Below are 18,274 nucleotides of genomic sequence, written 5' to 3'. Positions count from 1 at the left end.
CAAAATGCACAATTCTTTTGAATATTTGGGCTAAGCCGCCCCACTACTATAGGAAGCGCTTGACTGTAGTTATTTTGTCCAAGGGCTGTGATACCAAATATAAAATCTAGGGTGTCGATAATTTTGTCAATGCCATTTCTTTTTATTTTCTGATTTAAAAGGATATATGAAGTTCTGAATCAAAAACAAAGGTTCTGTTATATCAACAGTGAAATAAAGAATTGTGGAGACCAAATACTTTTGTCAATTTCAACTTATTTTTAGAGAAAATTGTGAGTTATTTGAAAAAATTACAAGGGCGCCAATATCTTGGGCCACGAATGTACTTCTAAATTGGAGATTAAAAATAATGTACTGTATATGGCAAGTGGAAAAAAAAAAAAAAAGACATGCCAAGGCAAGCGACATGTGGGGAGGAGGGGGTTGGGGGGAGGGAAGGCAAGGAATGGGGCTAGTGTGGCAGTCATCTGGCCAATTTTAATGTTAAATGTACAATCATTCTATGAAACAAGTAATCCACGCAAAACTACAGGTGCAGAACACACGTCTCATGAGCATAAACATGCTTATGGTAAAATTGAAGGTGAACGGAACCAGCTTCAATAGTTCAATGTTTAATTCGGAAATAAATATTCACATTATCAAACAACCAAAACCAAGACTGTGAAGCAATTCGTCCCGTCCTTGTCAATCTCAGGAAACAGCACCAGCCGAGCTTCGCTGCACCTTTGGGAGGCTGGAGGAAAGCTGTGAGCCATGGCACATGGATGGAAATCACAGATAGCCTCGCGATACTCGCGGCATTCTGGAAAGGCATGACACCTCGGAAAGGCAAGACACTTTGCCGGTTTGCACTCACTCCTCCAACAAGTCTCCATACTTGTTCTTCTTCACTGCAGACGGAGATCAAAACCACAATGAGCGGCTTGTGATTAGCATCGGATAGGATTTGGTTTATGTGCACAACTCCTAAAATCCTTGCTTTTCAATAAAGGAATCTAATCTTAGATCGTAGAATCTCATCATACGAGGATGGTTCAAAGTTATTGTGGATGTTTTATTATCAACGTCATCATCACGTGCAATACAACAACAACAACAACAACATGCATTTTAAGGCCATTTTCCCTGCTAGAGCGGGGGTTAGCCTTGCGGTCCCCATGACAATCTTCTCCATTTTGCCCTATTTTCTGCATCTCTCCTTGTTAACCCGCTTGCCCGCATTTCTTCTTCCACCATCTTTAGCCAAGTCTTTCTCGGTCTTCCCCGTCCTCCACTTCCTTCTACATCAATTTCCATCACTCTTCTCAACCAGTCACTTTCATCCTTCCTCAACACATGACCAAACCATCTCAGCCTGTTCCTCTTCACAGCATCAATCACAGGCAATATTCCCATCATCTTTCGCAATTCATCATTTGTCTTCCTCTCTCTCAACGATACTCCGCACATCCATCGAACCATTCGCATTTCCACCCTTTCCAGCCTTCGTTGCTGCTCTACGTTCATTACCCATGTGTCGCTCCCATAAATCATAACACTTCTCACACATGCAGCATACACCTTTCCCTTCAGCTTCAGCGACACTCTCCTCCTCATCAGCACGCCACTCAGTTCCCGAAACTTCTTCCATGCACATCTCACTCGAGCAACCGTTGCCGAGTCTGATCCACCTTCTCCATTCAGCATGTCTCCGAGGTAGCAAAATGTTTTCACACCTTCCAGCTTCACGCCGTCTCCAAGATCCAACTCGCGGTTCAACTCACGGTCCAACACTCAACATTTCCTCCATCTGCAGCTCCCTCTGTGCACACCTTACATTTGAATGTAGCTGCCACACTGGTAAATGACCCTCTCAGACCACTACATTTTTGATGAACCCACTCAGCGCACATTGTACATTGAATGGAGTTCACTCCGACACCCTTCCTGCACACAGCACACGGCCACTTCCCAGTTCTTTCCACCTCACCACATGCTGTACCACTTGCCATCACCTTCGTCTTTCCGATATTCACCTTCAGACCTTTTGTCTCCATACATTCCTTCCACTTGTTCATCTTTTCCTTCAGTCCATCCATACTTTCCGCAATCAACACCAGATCATCTGCATACAACAACTCCCACGGTAAACCCTCCTTTACGTTCTGAGCCAGCACCTCCATCACAGCTACAAATAGTAGTGGACTTAGTACCGACCCCTGATGCACTCCCACCTTCACATCAAACTCACCACTGTTCCCGTCCTTCGTCCTTACAGCTGTGCGCGCTCTTTTGTACATTGCCATCACTACTCTGATCAACCATTCCTCCACTCCTAACTTCCTCAATGCCCATGTCAATACTTTGCGTGGAACCCTATCGAATGCTTTCTCCAGATCAACAAACCCAAAAAACAACTTCTTCCTCTTCTCCATGTACTTCTCCTGCAACTGCCTCACAATGAAAAGCGCATCTGTCGTTCCTCTTCCTGGCATAAATCCAAACTGTATTTCGTCGATCTTCACTTTCTTCCTTATCCTCCTCTCCAACACCCTTTCCAATACCTTCATTCCATGCTCCAATAACTTTATCGCTCGGTACGAGCCACACTCCAGAGGGTCACCTTTCCCCTTGTATAGAGGGACGAGGGTACTCAGTTCCCAATCCACTGGAATGCGGCCTTCTTTCACCACCAGATTACAGATCTCTGTCATTCTCTTCACACCCCAACTTCCTGCTGCCTTCAACATATCTCCCACAACTCCCGTCGGCCCTCCCGCTTTTCCACTCTTCATTGCTGTTATCGCTTCCTCAACTTCCTTCTCAGTTATCTTCTCTGCCGGTCCTAAAACTGGGTTACTCTCTATGTTGCCATCCCATTCATTCTCTGTATTCAACAGCATTTCCATATATCTTTTCCATCTTCCTTTAATTCCATCTGGGTCGACAACGATTTGTCCCACTTCAGCCTTCAAGCAACTCACCCCCATCACGTCACACCTCTCTTTCGCTATGTGCTTTGCAATCCTGAATACTGCTTTCTGACCCTCTTCCGAATCCAAGCGTTCTCCGAACATTTTCCTACATGCCTCCTGCGCCTTTGCTACCTCTTTCTTTGCAGCCTTCCTGGCTGCCTTATAACTTTCATGCTCTGCTGTTTCTGCTCCCGTACCCTTCGCCTTCTGCCACTCCTTGAACTTCTTCCTCTTCTCGTCAATCCTCTTTCCAACTTCATCATCCCACCACCATGTTTCCGAGTGCCTCGGTGGTCCTTTTGTCCATCCACATACCTCACCAACGGCTCCCAACAGACTAGCTTTCATTGACATCCAACCACTTTCAAGCTCAACCACATCATCCTCTACCCTACTCAGCCTCTCTTTTAATGCCTCCCTTACTGTCACCTCTTTCAACCTCCACACCTTCATTCTTGGTTGGTACTTCACCCGCCGAACTCTCCTCGCACCTTTCATTTTTATGTCGCAGACAACCAAGTGGTGCTGTGGACTTGCAATGCCCAATGAAAAGTATTGGTGCTGCCGGAGCAGTTGCTAGGTTACAATCATTGTCATGTAGCCACTACAACTCAGGAAGTCAGGGCAGAAATTTGGAATTTCTCCAATTGCAATCCCAAACTAGTTTATGTCTTAAAGATGCTGCATAACAAGTTTCATCAAATTTTATCAATATTTGTGACTTTTAGAGCGTAGACGTCGAATTGTTTACAGACGACAGACAGACAGACAGATAGACAGACAGACAGACGGACGGACGACGGACACTGGGTGTCGACAAAAACTCAGCCGATAGCTCGCCTACTCTTCGCGAAGGACACCGTGGGATCTTTAATATCCACCAACTAACGTCTATTTAACGTATATCCAAGGGACCTCACACACATTGATGAATCACCCTGACTGTGAAACACCAGTATGACAGTTTATATCTGGGTCGGGATTCAAATCAGGACTAGACAGCTTAGAGGTGAGTGTGCGTACCTCTGGGCCATCCTGCCAACACCGGTTTATTATTAAACGAGAGAGGTTCCAGGGAACCTGAACTCAACTGGTCTATATCAATATGGTTAGAATATGCATAATAGAACCACAAACTATGTAGTTTATATGTGCTAAAAATATATGACAAAAATTGATTTTCAATATGGCCACCCTGCCGCGCCCATTTTTGGGCGTGCAACGCCCAAATGCAATCCCAAACTAGTTTATGTCTTAAAGATGCTGCATAACAAGTTTCATCAAATGTTATTAATATTTGTGACTTTTAGAGCGTAGACGTCGAATTGTTTACAGACGACAGACAGACAGACAGATAGACAGACAGACGGACGGACGACGGACACTGGGTGTCGACAAAAACTCAGCTGGACATAGTCCAGTTGAGTTAAAAATAAAAATCTAGAGTCCAAGGTAGTGTGATGAAATTGTTTCTATTCCTCCAGGAAATCAACCTTCTGCTACAGGTACTACAGGTACAATGGGTTTGTGTGTGTTCTGCTTAAAAATCGTTGGCAAGGCTGCACACATGTATCAGGAGACATGATTTGATGTAATCATTCGTGAAATTAATTCCACCCAGATGTTGAGTGATCTGGAGGTGAAAACACAAGATGAGAAGACTCGACTGTATGGGACATTATTTGGAACTTCCTCACCAATCTCCGCTGGAGTCGATGTGGTTATATTCGCTGTGTGAAGGCGAGGATTATCCTGCGGTAAAGACAGGCCCTGAGATAACTTCCGTGTATTGCTCGTCTCACATCATTCCATCATGAGTCTTTGCAGTTCTGTGCACCAATCGTTTTCCAATGTTCAAGTGATCACGTGGTTTAAACCAAATTTGAGGTTGGTTTGCTGCCCATTTTGCACTCACCATATTGGACTTGAAATGGGAATGAACGATCGTTGACACACTTCAACACAGACATCAAATTGTTCTACAATTTAATGTATAGTCATTTGGCAATTCTTCAAAATTCGCCTTTCAGCACGTTTAACGAGCATAAAGGTCGAAAGTTTTTTTTCCCCTTACAAGCTTTAATCCATAAAATCCATTAACCTGAGAGTTTTGGCTGGTTTACGATCTCCTTCACAGATGATTTTAATTCATGATCCACCTCTGTTCCACAGGATACACGACTATGTTGATCACCATCCTGTTTTACCCTGAATGCATTGACAAGTATCGATGATACTTCCTGTATGATTTGCTCAGGGTAGAGACTACCATTGCACAAAACTTCAGGACTTAATTATTTTACCTGTTCTAAGATTTTTTTTTAAACCATGTATACCTTGAACATCCCTTATAGTTGTGCACAGCTACCTTCAATATTAAAACTACAACGTGTGAATCCTCTGTTTGTTTGCTTGTTTGTGTGTTTGCTAACTCCTCTAGTCATTAACTGATCTCATCCAAACTTAGCACTACATATTACATATGCAAAAAATATTTGGCAAAATCATGGAACTCGCCTCCCCCACTCTCCACCTTTGGGCCCCATTTCATTGTTTCACAAAATCATAATGCCCAATCCTTTGTTTAATAACAAGAAAATACAAGCACATCTCCTCGTACCGGGTTTTCTGTCACATGGATCAACCGGGAAGGAAGTACGAGTGTCAGGATGCCTGTTCGTCACTGGCTGTCCCAAAACCACCTCAAAGCGCTCACGGTTCTTGGAACGAAGCTCGTCGTATGTGGTGTGCTTTTGTGGTTCATTTCCGGACTCAGGCTCATCGGCGGCTGCCTCCCCACCCCAAACCAACGGCAAGAGTGAGCAGAACATGAAGTTGGAAATTTTCAAAAGAAAAAGACGGGTTGGGGGAGGTGGAGGAGGAGGAGGAGGAGAGGAGAGATGGTGACAACATCAACCAAATTAGCCAACCAGAAAGTACAATTTGTATTATACGAGCCATTAGTAATGCAGTCACCTGCTTTCAATGGCCAGCGTTTCATTATGAATGCAGTTTCCTTATAGCATTTCAGTCCACAAGTCATAATCCTGGTGCTTGTGTAGGAGCCTTTGAGAAGAACACCATATACTGCAACATCTTCTCAGTTAGCGTGATTTTGGGAGGGGGGGGGGGGCGTTGCCTTTTCATAGATAATATTTAATGCACACCCCAAGTTGCGTTGAGGGTCATAAAAGTCAACCATAAAGTGCAGACTGGACTCGCATTAGGCCACAGCAGATAGAGAAGGCAGAAGATCACCTCCCAGCAGCTCAAACATGAATCCCAAGTCTCCTGAGATAAGCTCAGTTTCCTGAAGCTTACACTCCCTGTAGCCTTCTGATGGATTTGAACTGGCACTTTCTAGCTTTGCGAGTTGGTGTTAAAAACGTCAATCGACACAACCTCGATGTGTTAAGGGGAAGGCGGTTACTTTTCGGAAGTGACCACATAGTATCAGTCTTGTTGTGCAATCCCCAGGTGCTGCCACAGCCATTTGCACTTACATTCGAGAGAGAAGGGTGTGTCTTCAGCAAGTCCACTGGGTTGATAACCATCATGATCCAACTGTACAAATGCATCAACTGCTACAAAAAGAGTTAAAAGATGTTAAACCAAAGAGATCTCATCCATTTTAAACTATCTACTACTGTAACAAATAATAATATTAATAATAATAAAGCAGTAAAGTACCTGGGGTGTAAGGAGAGCTCTCTTCCTCCAGGCTATCCGGCACTGCACCTCTCTGTTCCTGCATCATCCTGCAAGTCACAAGAAGATTGCTGATGTTTGCAAAGACATTTGCTCCCAAATATAGCCTTTTTCAGCCTACCCAAATGGACTGCAAAGACCTCCATTTCTGATATGTTTCCCTCATAACCACTCTGATGGTCCTTATCAGTCCAACTTAAAGTTTGCTCAAGTACGATCACAACCCTCCATTTTTGCAAAACATAAATCGGAGGCCTGACCGTTTGCACTTTTAGCTCATGACTCCTTGGCCTGACCAACGAGGTTATGCTGGCTCCTCTTGAGCTTTCTATTGCAGGCCATAGGGCAAGGGCATCTGCACTCCTGCATTAGTTGTATTACATTAGAAATGCCTGTTTGAGTATCGTCAGCTTACCTAAGTCAGAAACATGAATGACTGCACTGTGGTCACAACCTGCAACAAAATCTGGTAAAGGGCCGATTGGGAAACGCGCATTTAAAGCATGCTTAAAAGATGAACAGAGCGATTGGGAAACACATTTAATGCGCTACAACAAGATTAACTCGACGTCTCACCCATGTCACCCTCCACCAAGGTTATATCAGAACGAGCTGATTCGTCACACGGTCATGGACTGTTTAACCCCAAAATTTTACGTACCACTAATTTTAAACTACACATTATGGCCATGACAGTATAATGAGCAATGGTTTTTAGTAATTTGGACAACGTGATGCTTTATTCCCCTCATTTTGTCTCGGTGCTATTGTGGGTGGAATCAATCGACAGATGTGGGTGTGGCCAGGCAGCTTTCCAACCAATCGGTGCACATTTTAAAAATTGACCCCCAATAACAACCCCAACAGCAACAACAACAACAACAACAACAGCAACGTGAAGCTCTTGTAGACCTGTGACATGTTGCAGGTAAAAACTTCTTCTTTTTTTTTTAACTAGAAGGGCACTCGCTAGAGCCCATAGTTCCGTCACGCAATACCTGATCCAGTAGAACATTTAGCCCTATCACTCAATGGTGAAGAATTCACTTCAAAAATTAAATAATTATCGTATCCGAATCCATATTCAGCTCTTCACCAAAATCGAATCGATTCGTCTTTGTCACACACACAACCTCTTCATCAAGTTTCGTCCAAATCCATCCATAACTTTTTGAGATATTCTGCTATATATAGTTTTTGGCCCTATCTCCAAATGGTGAAAAATCACTTAAAAAAATTATATTAGCCGGATCCGGATCTTCACCAAAATCTAATCACTTTGTCCATGTCACATACAAACCTCTCCGCCAAATTTTGTCCGAATCCGTCCACAACTTTTTGAGGTATCTTGTTCACAAACAGACAAACAGACAGGGGTGAAAACATAACCGCCATCCACCTTCGGTGATGGAGGTAATAATATTATGTCGGTGGGGTAGTGACATATATAGATCCAGGTAGATCTGCATAGGTAGGTGCTTCGACTGTCGTGATAGGGAACCTCACCTGTAATAAGTTTGTTTAGGCGGGTTGTTCGGATTAAGGTGTATCTTCGTCCCCATTACGAGGAATGGGGCATGTTAAATAGTTGTAGGGATTATGCTATTTCCCCCGTATGTCGTCCCCTCTGTGATCATTCCGGTGTCCCGATGGCAATGCACTCATACATTAGTTAGGCCCAATAGCGCACCACATTAATTAAATCCCCCCTCCATCACAATAACTTACGGAAAACAGAGCAGAAGCAACCGCACACTACGGCGGCATGGCAGGCAAACATCAAACAGGCAGGCTGGGAATCCCGCCCAGAAGGACTCGTGATTGACAGGGGGGAGGGGCGAGTAAAGAGCAGGTCACCGATTGGCAGAGTAGGGAAGGACGTGTGATTGGTCAGGGGAGGAACAGAAAGCTTCCCCGTGATTGGTGGAAGGAAGGTGAAGGACGTGCCACACTGATTGGCCACCAACCGATGACACCACGGCCAATGAGTGAGGAGGGTGCGAAAGAACCACAAGAAGCAACACGCTGATTGGAGGAGAAGCGCCGGTGACGTGAAGAGGAAGCGAAAAACTACGAGGAAGCGACGCACTGGTTGGGGGGGAAGAGAGCTGACGTCAGGAGACGGCCAGTAAAACCACTTGCTGGCCGACATTTCCTTCTTCTCGTTTTTCGATTCTTCCTGCCCGGATCTCTATGTCTGTCTCTCTCTCTCTCTCTCTCTCTTGCCTTTTCGTTCCCGTGTGGACCTTTGCTTGTGGAGCGCCGACGATCATCCTCCCTTGTTGTTCTGGATCCTGGTGCCTGCGTACGAGTGCTGCTGTGGCGTGGGACGGACTGAGCCGCGAGGCCGGTGTTCGCGCCCACGACCGAGCGGTTCGCGCCAATCGGAGCCGCGGCGAGCTTGCACGCCTGGGGCCTGGACGACGGTGCTCAAGCCTGACGGACGCTGCATCCAGACAGAGATAAGACGCATCCACAAACAAAACAATTGCTTTTATGAATTCATCCTTTGTGCTCCTTGTATAAGTCTGGTGTGGGGACGTCCCGATATAGGGGTTTAGATTTTACTGTCGCGTTCTTCTTATCAGCATCCGTGGCAACAAAGCCTTGTTCTTTTGTACATAATTCCGTTTTCGTTTGCGAGTTACCTTTCGCAGGTTGAAGACTGCGCGCGGACCGACAGGTAAATCTCGCCGCTTCTTCTTCTTCCCTTCTTCCTCCCGCACATAGAGTGAAATCCGCCATTGACCCAAACTCCTCAAGTAAGCTCGATTGCTATCCGTGATTTCCCCGGTCTTAACCGAGGGGGAGTCACGCAACAATATGAACAACACACAAGCCCATATTCTTGTCAGTGTCCATCAAAACTAGTCATGGATACTATAAGGATAGAATTAACCTTGTATGGGTCGTCATTCCATTCCAACGTATATAGACTTAAATTGAGCAGCCATGACATTCAAAGCAATGCAACGAGGCTCTACCCAATCAACCACTGAACCATTCACGGTTTAAGGCCTGTGAAATCAAAAATATTACTCGAACAATTGACACAGCAAAGTGTCTGGCAAACGTGTAAAATAAAACCGTTGCCGGTGAAACACCCAGGAGTTTGAACAACATTTATGGTGCTCTGGAAGTACGACAGCCCATCGGGGACTCTGCCATCTCACGTGATCTGCGATGGCGTTTTTCCCATCTTGAAGGCCTCAGCTAGGGGGGAGTTTTCCAAACGCATGATCTTTTCACGGCACTTTGATATATACAGCAGTCTTCCGAAGAGGAAGCCAGTAATGCCTGCAACTGCACAGAGTATAAGGCAGCAAGGTAACGTTTACTGGTGCATGTTACCAGAAATAAATTCATGACAACTATCCAACCACATGATCATTATCTTTCAAGACTTTAAAAGGTCTTCATTTATGGTAGCACCAATCTGTATGCAAAGCACACCACTGAGGAAGCACAAGTGACATTGACAGAACTTGAGACAAACATATCCCTTACAGAAGATGTGTGGTATGCGTCCGAACCGCTTGGACGTACGGAGAATCCCGTATTGCACCAAACCATTGGTGATGCCAGCACAGACCACGGCAGCTGGCAGTCCTGGAAAGCAGAGGAGGGTGCAAGGACAGGTGGAGCAAATATGCATGAGAAACAAGAAGGCAGAACATTAGCACTGGCAAGCTATAAGCACTACATCTGTGCCGAATGCTAGTATAACATGAATAGGCCTGCCAAAATGGGAATTTCGAAATGACGCGATCCACCCCAGAATGCTTTGAGCGCATGTGCAGAAACCCCTAGTAACAGCGGTCATCAGGGCATTCTTACGTATATAGTGTGCAAGATAAGGATTGTTATCTAAAATGGCTCGCAAAGCTTCCAAAATAAGTCAAAAATAACTTTGAAAAATAGCTGAGAGAAAGGGACATGCCTTTGCGCAACAAAAGAGTTAGATAACTTCCTCAGCTCACGGACAGGCCTGAGATCTTACAGCTGCCCGTACTACAGACTCCCAATGACATGGACCGGTACAAGGCCTGAACTATAGATGGGTGTGTGTTACCCAAACCCTTGGCCATCGCCGTCAGTGAGCGCCAGCGGGCTTTGAACCTTGCGGGAGTGCTTCCTATGAACATGGCAGGCTTGGCGATTCATTTAATAGACGTCCGTAATTGGAAAGACGATGCTGTGTGTCATGACCATCAATCAAAGTAATGGCTACCAACTCGTCGACAAAGGATATCTTCACACTTGAAAATACACAAACCTTGCGCCAGCTATTATTCACATGAAAACTAGATGTACCATGCAGATTTCCCCGAGGAGACAACATGTCTAGTTTGGGTGCTTCTTCCTAGCGAAGGGAAAGGCATATCTGAGGCTTGTGAATGCAGAGGGCAAGTTTAAAATAAACTTTTAAAATGATATTTAGTATGAATCATGTGTTGGGGTGTTAGGGTTAGGGTTGGTGGGAGTGAGAGCTGTGAGGGATGTTATAAATTTGTTTCGTTCTGGGGCCACAATAAAAGTTATACGAGATTTTTGTATCTGTTACTAAATCGAAAAGTGTGCGCGCGTGTGTTTGTTTGTGTTTTGTGTGTGTTTGTGTGTGTGCGCCGCTGCTCATGTATATCAACAGGACATGGTAGAGATTTGACACCTCTCATCCACGGATATTTCTAGAATTTCCTATATTTCCGTGAGTCCGATTTGCATCCAGGAAAACAACAATTATAGTTAATCATTTTAAAATTACCACTCTTTTGTCTAAAACCTGAAAATTATGTTTAAAAGATTTTCGCTTACAGATTTCACTCCAGCAACGACCGGTTAAAAACGCCCCATCTAACAGAAGTGAGTCGCTGAAAAAAAGCAAACACACACACACACACACACACACACAAAAGACCATACATCACTTTGAAAGTCCTGTATTGGCGAGCTTAAGTCAAAAGAAACGCCAACATCGACAATGAAAAGTATACACACCAAGTTCTACCATCTTGCAGACACAAAAAATGGCCAGCCCCCAAAAATTTCAAAACAACAAGGTTTAGCTGTTTACAGATGATGGTGTTTCATTTCCAGAACAAACAAAAAATGCTCATAATGGTGGATTTCCTTTCTTTCTCTACCTTAAAAATGAATGATATATTTCTGCTACGGCACTGAACAATAGAAGAGAATGACAAATAAAATAAACAAGAAATATGTCATGCACAGCACAATACATGCGAAATCCTTAAAATAAGTTGTTGGCCTATGATTACCTCAAAAATAATTTGTGGTTGAATTCAGTAACCTGGTGTGCAAAATCCTCTTAAGTCAATCAGATAAAAATTGAGGATTTTAGAAATTTGGCCGATGTTGACCTAAAAAATACTTGGTGGTTGAATTTAGTGACCATATATGCAAATCTTCTTCAAATTTCAAGTCAACCAGATGAAAATTGAGGATTTGCGAAATTTGACAAAGTTGGCGACCTTTGGCCAATGTTGACCTATTGACCCTAAAAACAATAGGCTTCTTGTGTACGACCAACTCTACCATTTGGTGAAGTTTCATGAAGATCGGTTGAAAATTGTGACTTGTAGGCGACATACATACAGACAAACAATGCACAAGACCAACCAATATACGGTCGGACCCCGCTATTCGCGGAATCCGTGTATTCACGGTTTATGACAAAATGCGACATGTTTCTCTATTCGCGAAAAAATGACCCACGAGTTCGCGGTCCCCCCCCCCCCCCCCCTCCCTATTCGCGGCCATTTTCCGTGTTCACGGTTTTTCAAGGGCGCAAAAATAAATAAATCACAAGCTGCTAGCTTGACACATTTATAAAACCATCTTTCACCAGCCATGCATAGAGCAGCTGGGCATATGCAAAAAAGCATCTTATACAAGTCTCGAGCATGACCTGCTTATATATTCACTGCTGTGTGCTTTGTGTTTTCATGGTGTTTGCGGCCGCAAATTTAAGCAGCACTATAAGCGTGAGCCAACCCCGTGAATTATATAATGCAAACGCTACATTAAATCCAATATTGAAATTAGCAGATCGGCTCAAAACGGCATTATCCGATAACATCCCCCACAAATAATGGGTAGAATACCTCCCGCAACTACCCACAATGCTCACAATACTACATATACAGACTGTGTCCTTGATCTCAATCATTGTTCTCGTCCCGTTGCTTTGACCTGTGTTTTTGACTCTCGCTCTGCTCATCGTTCAATCATGGCTCCCAAGAGCAAGAACAGTGCCGGAGATGCGTCGACTAATAGGAGGCAGAAGAAAGTGATGAGCCTCAACAACAAATTGGAGCTGCTCAACCGGCATTCGAGAGGAGAGAGTGCGGCCTTTGTGGGCAGGCATTATGGCATCAACGAATCCACTGTTCGTGACATACGGAAGAAGGAGGTGATTCGTGACAGTATTTCAGTGAGCACTGTATAGAGTACGAAGGTGGTCACCCATGTCCAGGATGTCCACATAGAAAGGATGGAGAAGGCTCTCAGCATATAGATCGAGGACAACACACAAAAGAGAAGGCCTTTGAGTGGACCTCTCATTCACGCAAAGGCCAAATGAATTTACAATCATCTGTCTGGCCTGGTGTTGGCTTAGCGGTTAGTGTGCCGGCTTAGGATCCTGGGTTCGAATCCCGGTCGATCGCTGAATTAACGCCAGGGGGGTTGACTCAGCCTGTCATCCTTCCGAGGTCGGCAAATTGAATACCAGCTTGCTGGGATGAATGATCCCGGTGTGTACCCCGGTTTAGAATAGGTACACCGTATCCCTGCGCATCGTAAGAGGCGACCAAGGGTTGGCGTCAGGAAGGGCATCCGTCCATAAAAACATTGCCTCAAACAGGGAACCATGATTGTCATGGGGCCCGCAAGGCTAACCCCTGCTCTAGCGGGGAAAATGGCCTTAAAACGATCATTCATTCATTCATTCATTGTCTGGCGCGGGTGGTGCCAGCATGAGTGATGTGCTGAGCGATGATGGTACAAGCAGTGCGACTTCATTCACTGCGAGAAGGGGATGGTTCCATCGTTTCAAGGAGCAGTACTGTCTGAAAAATGTGAAGCTCTCAGGGGAGCGTGCCTCCGCAGACCACGAGGCGGCAAAAGTGTTCCCTGCTCAACTTGCGAGGCTGATCCAAGAGAAGGGATACCTCCCAGAGCAGGTGTTCAATGCTGACGAGACTGGCCTCTTCTGGAAAAAGATGCCCACGAGAACTTTCATCTCGAAGCACGAGGAGACAGCATCCGGATTCAAGGCTGCCTAGGACCGGGTGTCTCTTCTCCCCTGTGCAAACGCAAAAGGGGACTTCATGTTGAAACCCATGATGTTGTACCGTTCTCTGAATCCACGTGTTTTGGAGGGCCAATGGGAAAGGCCTGGGTGATGGCAGCAATCTTCCTGGACTGGTTCCATAAATTGTTTCATCTCTCAGGTGGAGAGGTACATGGTGGAAAAAAAAACCTTGCGTTCAAGGTTCTCTTACTCCTGGACAACCACCCCGCGCCTAGCCACCCCACGGACCTGGACGTGGCTCACCCAAACGCCGAGGTGATCTTCCTGCCACCCAACACCACCTCCCTCATTCAGCCACTCAACCAAGATGTGATTTCAACGTTTAAAACGTATTCCACCCATCGCACCTTTTGCCGCATTTTGGATGCGATAGAGCGATTTTGGACCCAGGGCTCACCGTCGAGCAGTGTTGGAAGGATTTCAACATTGCCCATTGCATCGGCACCATCAAGGAGTCGCTGGATGAGGTGAGAGCCTCCACCATCAACGCGTGCTGGCACAACCTGTAGCCACAGGCAGTCAGAAACCTTATTGGCTTTCCCGATAACATGGAGGAGAGGCATGTGATTGTCGGATTACACGGCAGTTGGGAGGGGAAGGATTTGATGACATGCAGCCTGAGGATTTGGAGGATCTCATTGCCTCACATGGCGACAACCTCACCGAGGAGGAGTTTGAGGCCATTATAATGGTTTCAGAGGAGGCGGAGGAGGAGGCAGGCAGTAATGAGGAAGAGGTGCCAAGGTCTAACCCCACAGTCCAGTTCCTGGGCGAGTTGCTGCATGGCATGCGGGCGCTTGTCGACAAGTTGGAAGATGCTGACCCAGTCATGGAGAGGTACCTCAAGTTCAAGAAGGGCTTGGATGATTTGCTTCTCCCCTACAAAGAGCTGCATCGAAACCTGCGTCAATCTGCCAGGCAGCTCTCCATTACCCATTTCTTCAGCCCTGCTCCCTCCACCTCAACACCACCAGCACCCTCTCCTGCCGTCCTCTCAGTGTCCTCACCAACACCCTCATCTGTTCCCTCTCCTGCCTGTCCTGCCTCTCCCTCAGCGCAAGACATTGCAGGACTATCATTTGGGTCATCCTCAGAGTTTGAGGAATTCATGGGATTTTAATTCATCACGATCATCACCATCATCATCATCATTTGAAAGTTGCGTGTGTTTGTAAAATAAAAAATTTAAATGGTACATGATGGTGTTGTTTTTTCCTTTTTTTTAGTTTCACGGTACGGTATGGTTAAGCTCTTTAAGCACTTTTAATAAACTAAGCGCATTCCTTCAATAAATTGCAAATGGTACCTGGTGTTGTCATGTTTTTAAAATTGGTAAGCATTTTCTATGAAACTGTAATCATGTGCAATTGTGCATGTGCGGTTGAAAACATTTTAAACTTTAAAATCTTTCATCTATGAATCAGGAACCGCCAGGAACCTATATAACCTTTTTCCCCCTTTTCCCCATTGAAACAATGCTACGGCATACATTCACAGGATTTTCATCGACCTTCGCGGATTATCGTCGACATTCTCGGGATTTGCCTCGCCATTTGCAGATTTTGCCTCACCATTTGCGGTTTTTGTTCCTCTCTATTCGTGGATTTTCGTGACCCAGGAACCTATCCCCCCTTTTTCTATTGAAAAAATGCCCTGATATTTGCGGGTTTCGCTATTCACGGATTTTCCAGGAACGTATCCCCACGAATAGCGGGGTCCCAGGGTACTTTTAAAATATTCGATTTACGCAAGTAATAAAACTGTACACTTGATCAAAAAAAAATTAACAAAGCACGGACCTCCAACAATAATCACAAAGTCATACAGTTCACGATACATTTTTTAAGGATCTAAAGCTTGTAGTGGATCTGCCACACACAAAAACACGGCTCAAACACACATGGAGACATAGACAAATACACGAGACAACACAAGACTGTTGGAGATAAGACAAACAATGGCACTGAGCTTGGGAGAAGCAATCACTTCCTGGGGCATTAGGTACCAGCGACATCACAACTACCTTTCTCACCGCACTCAGCGGGGCATTTCCTAAGAAGGAATTTCCTACTCCCCAGTCCCCATGGATGCCAACCTATGGGGATTGTCTGAGCTTTATACTTTTAAATGCTGAACATCAAGCAAGGAAGCAGCACATACCATTTCAAAAGTCTTTGGTATGACTCGGTCGGGGTTTGAACTACCGACCTCCCAGGCATTGAGCAGACGCCATTCGACCAAGGTAATCTAACCATTACACCACCAAATCTGGGCAACTTCATTATTGGATTTTATAGCATTGAAGATGAACTACAATCAGTACAATCTACATGCAGCATGTATACAAGTCATGTTTCATAAGTAAACAAAAAACATGAAATCTACACATCTCAACTCGGTGCAAAAGGAACAAAAGTTACAAACAAAGAGCAGAAATTACATCACCAGCAACTGGTTCACAGATGGAGAAGTCAACAAAAGAAGAACTGCTTCACAGACGGAAAGGTCAACAAAACAAGAAGATTGAAGGGCCGGGTAAAGGAGAAACCATGAGGTGACGATGGGCAGCACTCTTGAAAGACTGGAGGAAAGAGCACGAGACACGGTTCCACAGATGAGAGAATAGAGGGATGAAGGGTTGGAGGTAATTCAAGCATGGGATGGGGAAGGGTAATCATGTGTGGGATTCTGGAACAACAAATGCAACCTGAGCTGATTGGATGAGGAAAGAGAGACGAGAGAGCTAGAGGAACAAGGCCAGAAAGGTTCAGAGGTAGGAAGATGGAAAACCATCCGAAAATTTGCCTGCAATGAGTGAGAATCAGACCTCTGTCATCCTCCTGAGCAGGGCCGGCGCTACCATTAGGCCAACTAGGCAGCCGCCTCGGGCGCAGACATCAGAGGGGTGCATTACTGAACCTTAAAGGGTCACAGCTTTATACAAATTATTGTTTTAAGAAAAAACATAATATAAGGAAAATATAATAGTTCATTGTTCATAATAGTGTAAGTGATTAATTTTGAGCATGTACGCTTCGTGGCATGTCACATCCTGTTTGAAACTGAAGTAGCCTGCTCCCATACGTCACATCCGGCATGTTCAAAACGCTGCCGCCATTTCGTCGTTGGGCACATGGATTGATCATCGTCAGGAAAACGGGAGATTTAATTGTTTGCTGATGTGAGATTCGAACGGATCAACGTGGCCACTGCCACTAAAATGGCCACTGCCATATTAATGGATATTGCGCCTTTAATATTGGTGCTGTTGGCACCTTACGGTACTTATTCTTGCAATTTAAAATAAATTCAGCAGTTTCAAGTTTTCTGCTTTTTATTTTTTCAACAAAACATCTGCTTTTAATAATCGAAGTTGGCAAAAAAAAATTGTGGTGGGGGGGGGGGGAGGGGATGCAAGTATCTGGCCTTGCCTAGGGTGCAAAATAGTCTGGCGCTGGCCCTGCTCCTGAGAGATGACTCTAACATAGAGCCTTCAATGGGAGAAAGACAGGAAACAGCTGAAGCCACAAATAGTGGGGATTTACTTGTTATTTCAGATCAAGGTCTTTATAACGAGCTGTGAGCAACTCAGAATGGACTCAGTCATGCAGAAATACTAAAGTGACAGTCTGCCTTCTAGTAGACCAGCTATTTATGAAAAAGTGCTCTAAAAAAACTTTGGATGGCATTTTCTGTTAAAAGCAGGCATCCATGCTGGATCACTTGGTTGGGGTGTGTGGAAAATTATGTGGGTGGATGCCACCCTGGATTTTGACCTTGAAGGTCATTTTCAAGGTCAAATGGACCTAAAACATGCAAAAATTGGTATATCGTTAGCCTATTTTTCATAACAGTTTCTGTTGCACTTAGAAATTTATAACCTTATTAGATCAATTGCCGTAGGATGTAGAAGAATATGTGAGTTGATTCCACCCTCAATGTTGACCTTGAAGGTACTTTTCAAGGTCAAATCGACCAAAAAGTGCTAAAAATGGGTATTTTCGACCCTATATTTTATATTACAATAACTTTCTGTTGAATGTAGATACAGGCATCTGCATTGCATCAATTGCCTGTAGGTTGGGAACAAATAAGTGGTTGGATGCAACCCTGGTTTTTGACCTTCAAGGTCAATTTCTAGGTCAATTGACCCCCGAAAATAGAAAAAAAATGGATATTTTCTCGCCTATGTTTTGACAACATTTTCTGCTGTGTTAAGTAACAGGCATCCATGTTGAATGCTTGGGGTGTGTGGAAAACTTGTGAAAAAGTG

The 18,274-nt window shown here is 44.7% G+C and overlaps 1 protein-coding gene across 2 annotated transcripts in view; it reads right to left on the bottom strand.

The window, feature by feature from the left end:
* Nucleotides 1-457: 457 nt before the first annotated feature.
* Nucleotides 458-18,274, bottom strand: part of LOC137432815 (OCIA domain-containing protein 1) — a 31,285-nt gene continuing 13,468 nt past the window's right edge. Inside the window, exons 3-8 of one of the 2 annotated variants that reach the window (XM_068125046.2) lie at nt 10,173-10,274; nt 9,839-9,968; nt 6,648-6,715; nt 6,461-6,541; nt 5,578-5,745; nt 458-893 (exon numbers count right to left, since the gene is read on the bottom strand). In XM_068125046.2, the coding sequence (XP_067981147.2) occupies nt 856-893; nt 5,578-5,745; nt 6,461-6,541; nt 6,648-6,715; nt 9,839-9,968; nt 10,173-10,274 (587 nt within the window). In that variant the 3' untranslated portion in view covers nt 458-855. The remainder of the gene's footprint in view (nt 894-5,577; nt 5,746-6,460; nt 6,542-6,647; nt 6,716-9,838; nt 9,969-10,172; nt 10,275-18,274) is intronic. The other variant, XM_068125047.2, reaches the window with a different exon arrangement.

Source organism: Myxine glutinosa, chromosome 8 (assembly GCF_964187855.1).
Source record: "Myxine glutinosa chromosome 8, kmMyxGlut1.1, whole genome shotgun sequence".
In the NCBI taxonomy this organism is placed as follows: domain Eukaryota; kingdom Metazoa; phylum Chordata; class Myxini; order Myxiniformes; family Myxinidae; genus Myxine; species Myxine glutinosa.
This window is presented reverse-complemented; position numbering and strand designations above follow the sequence as displayed.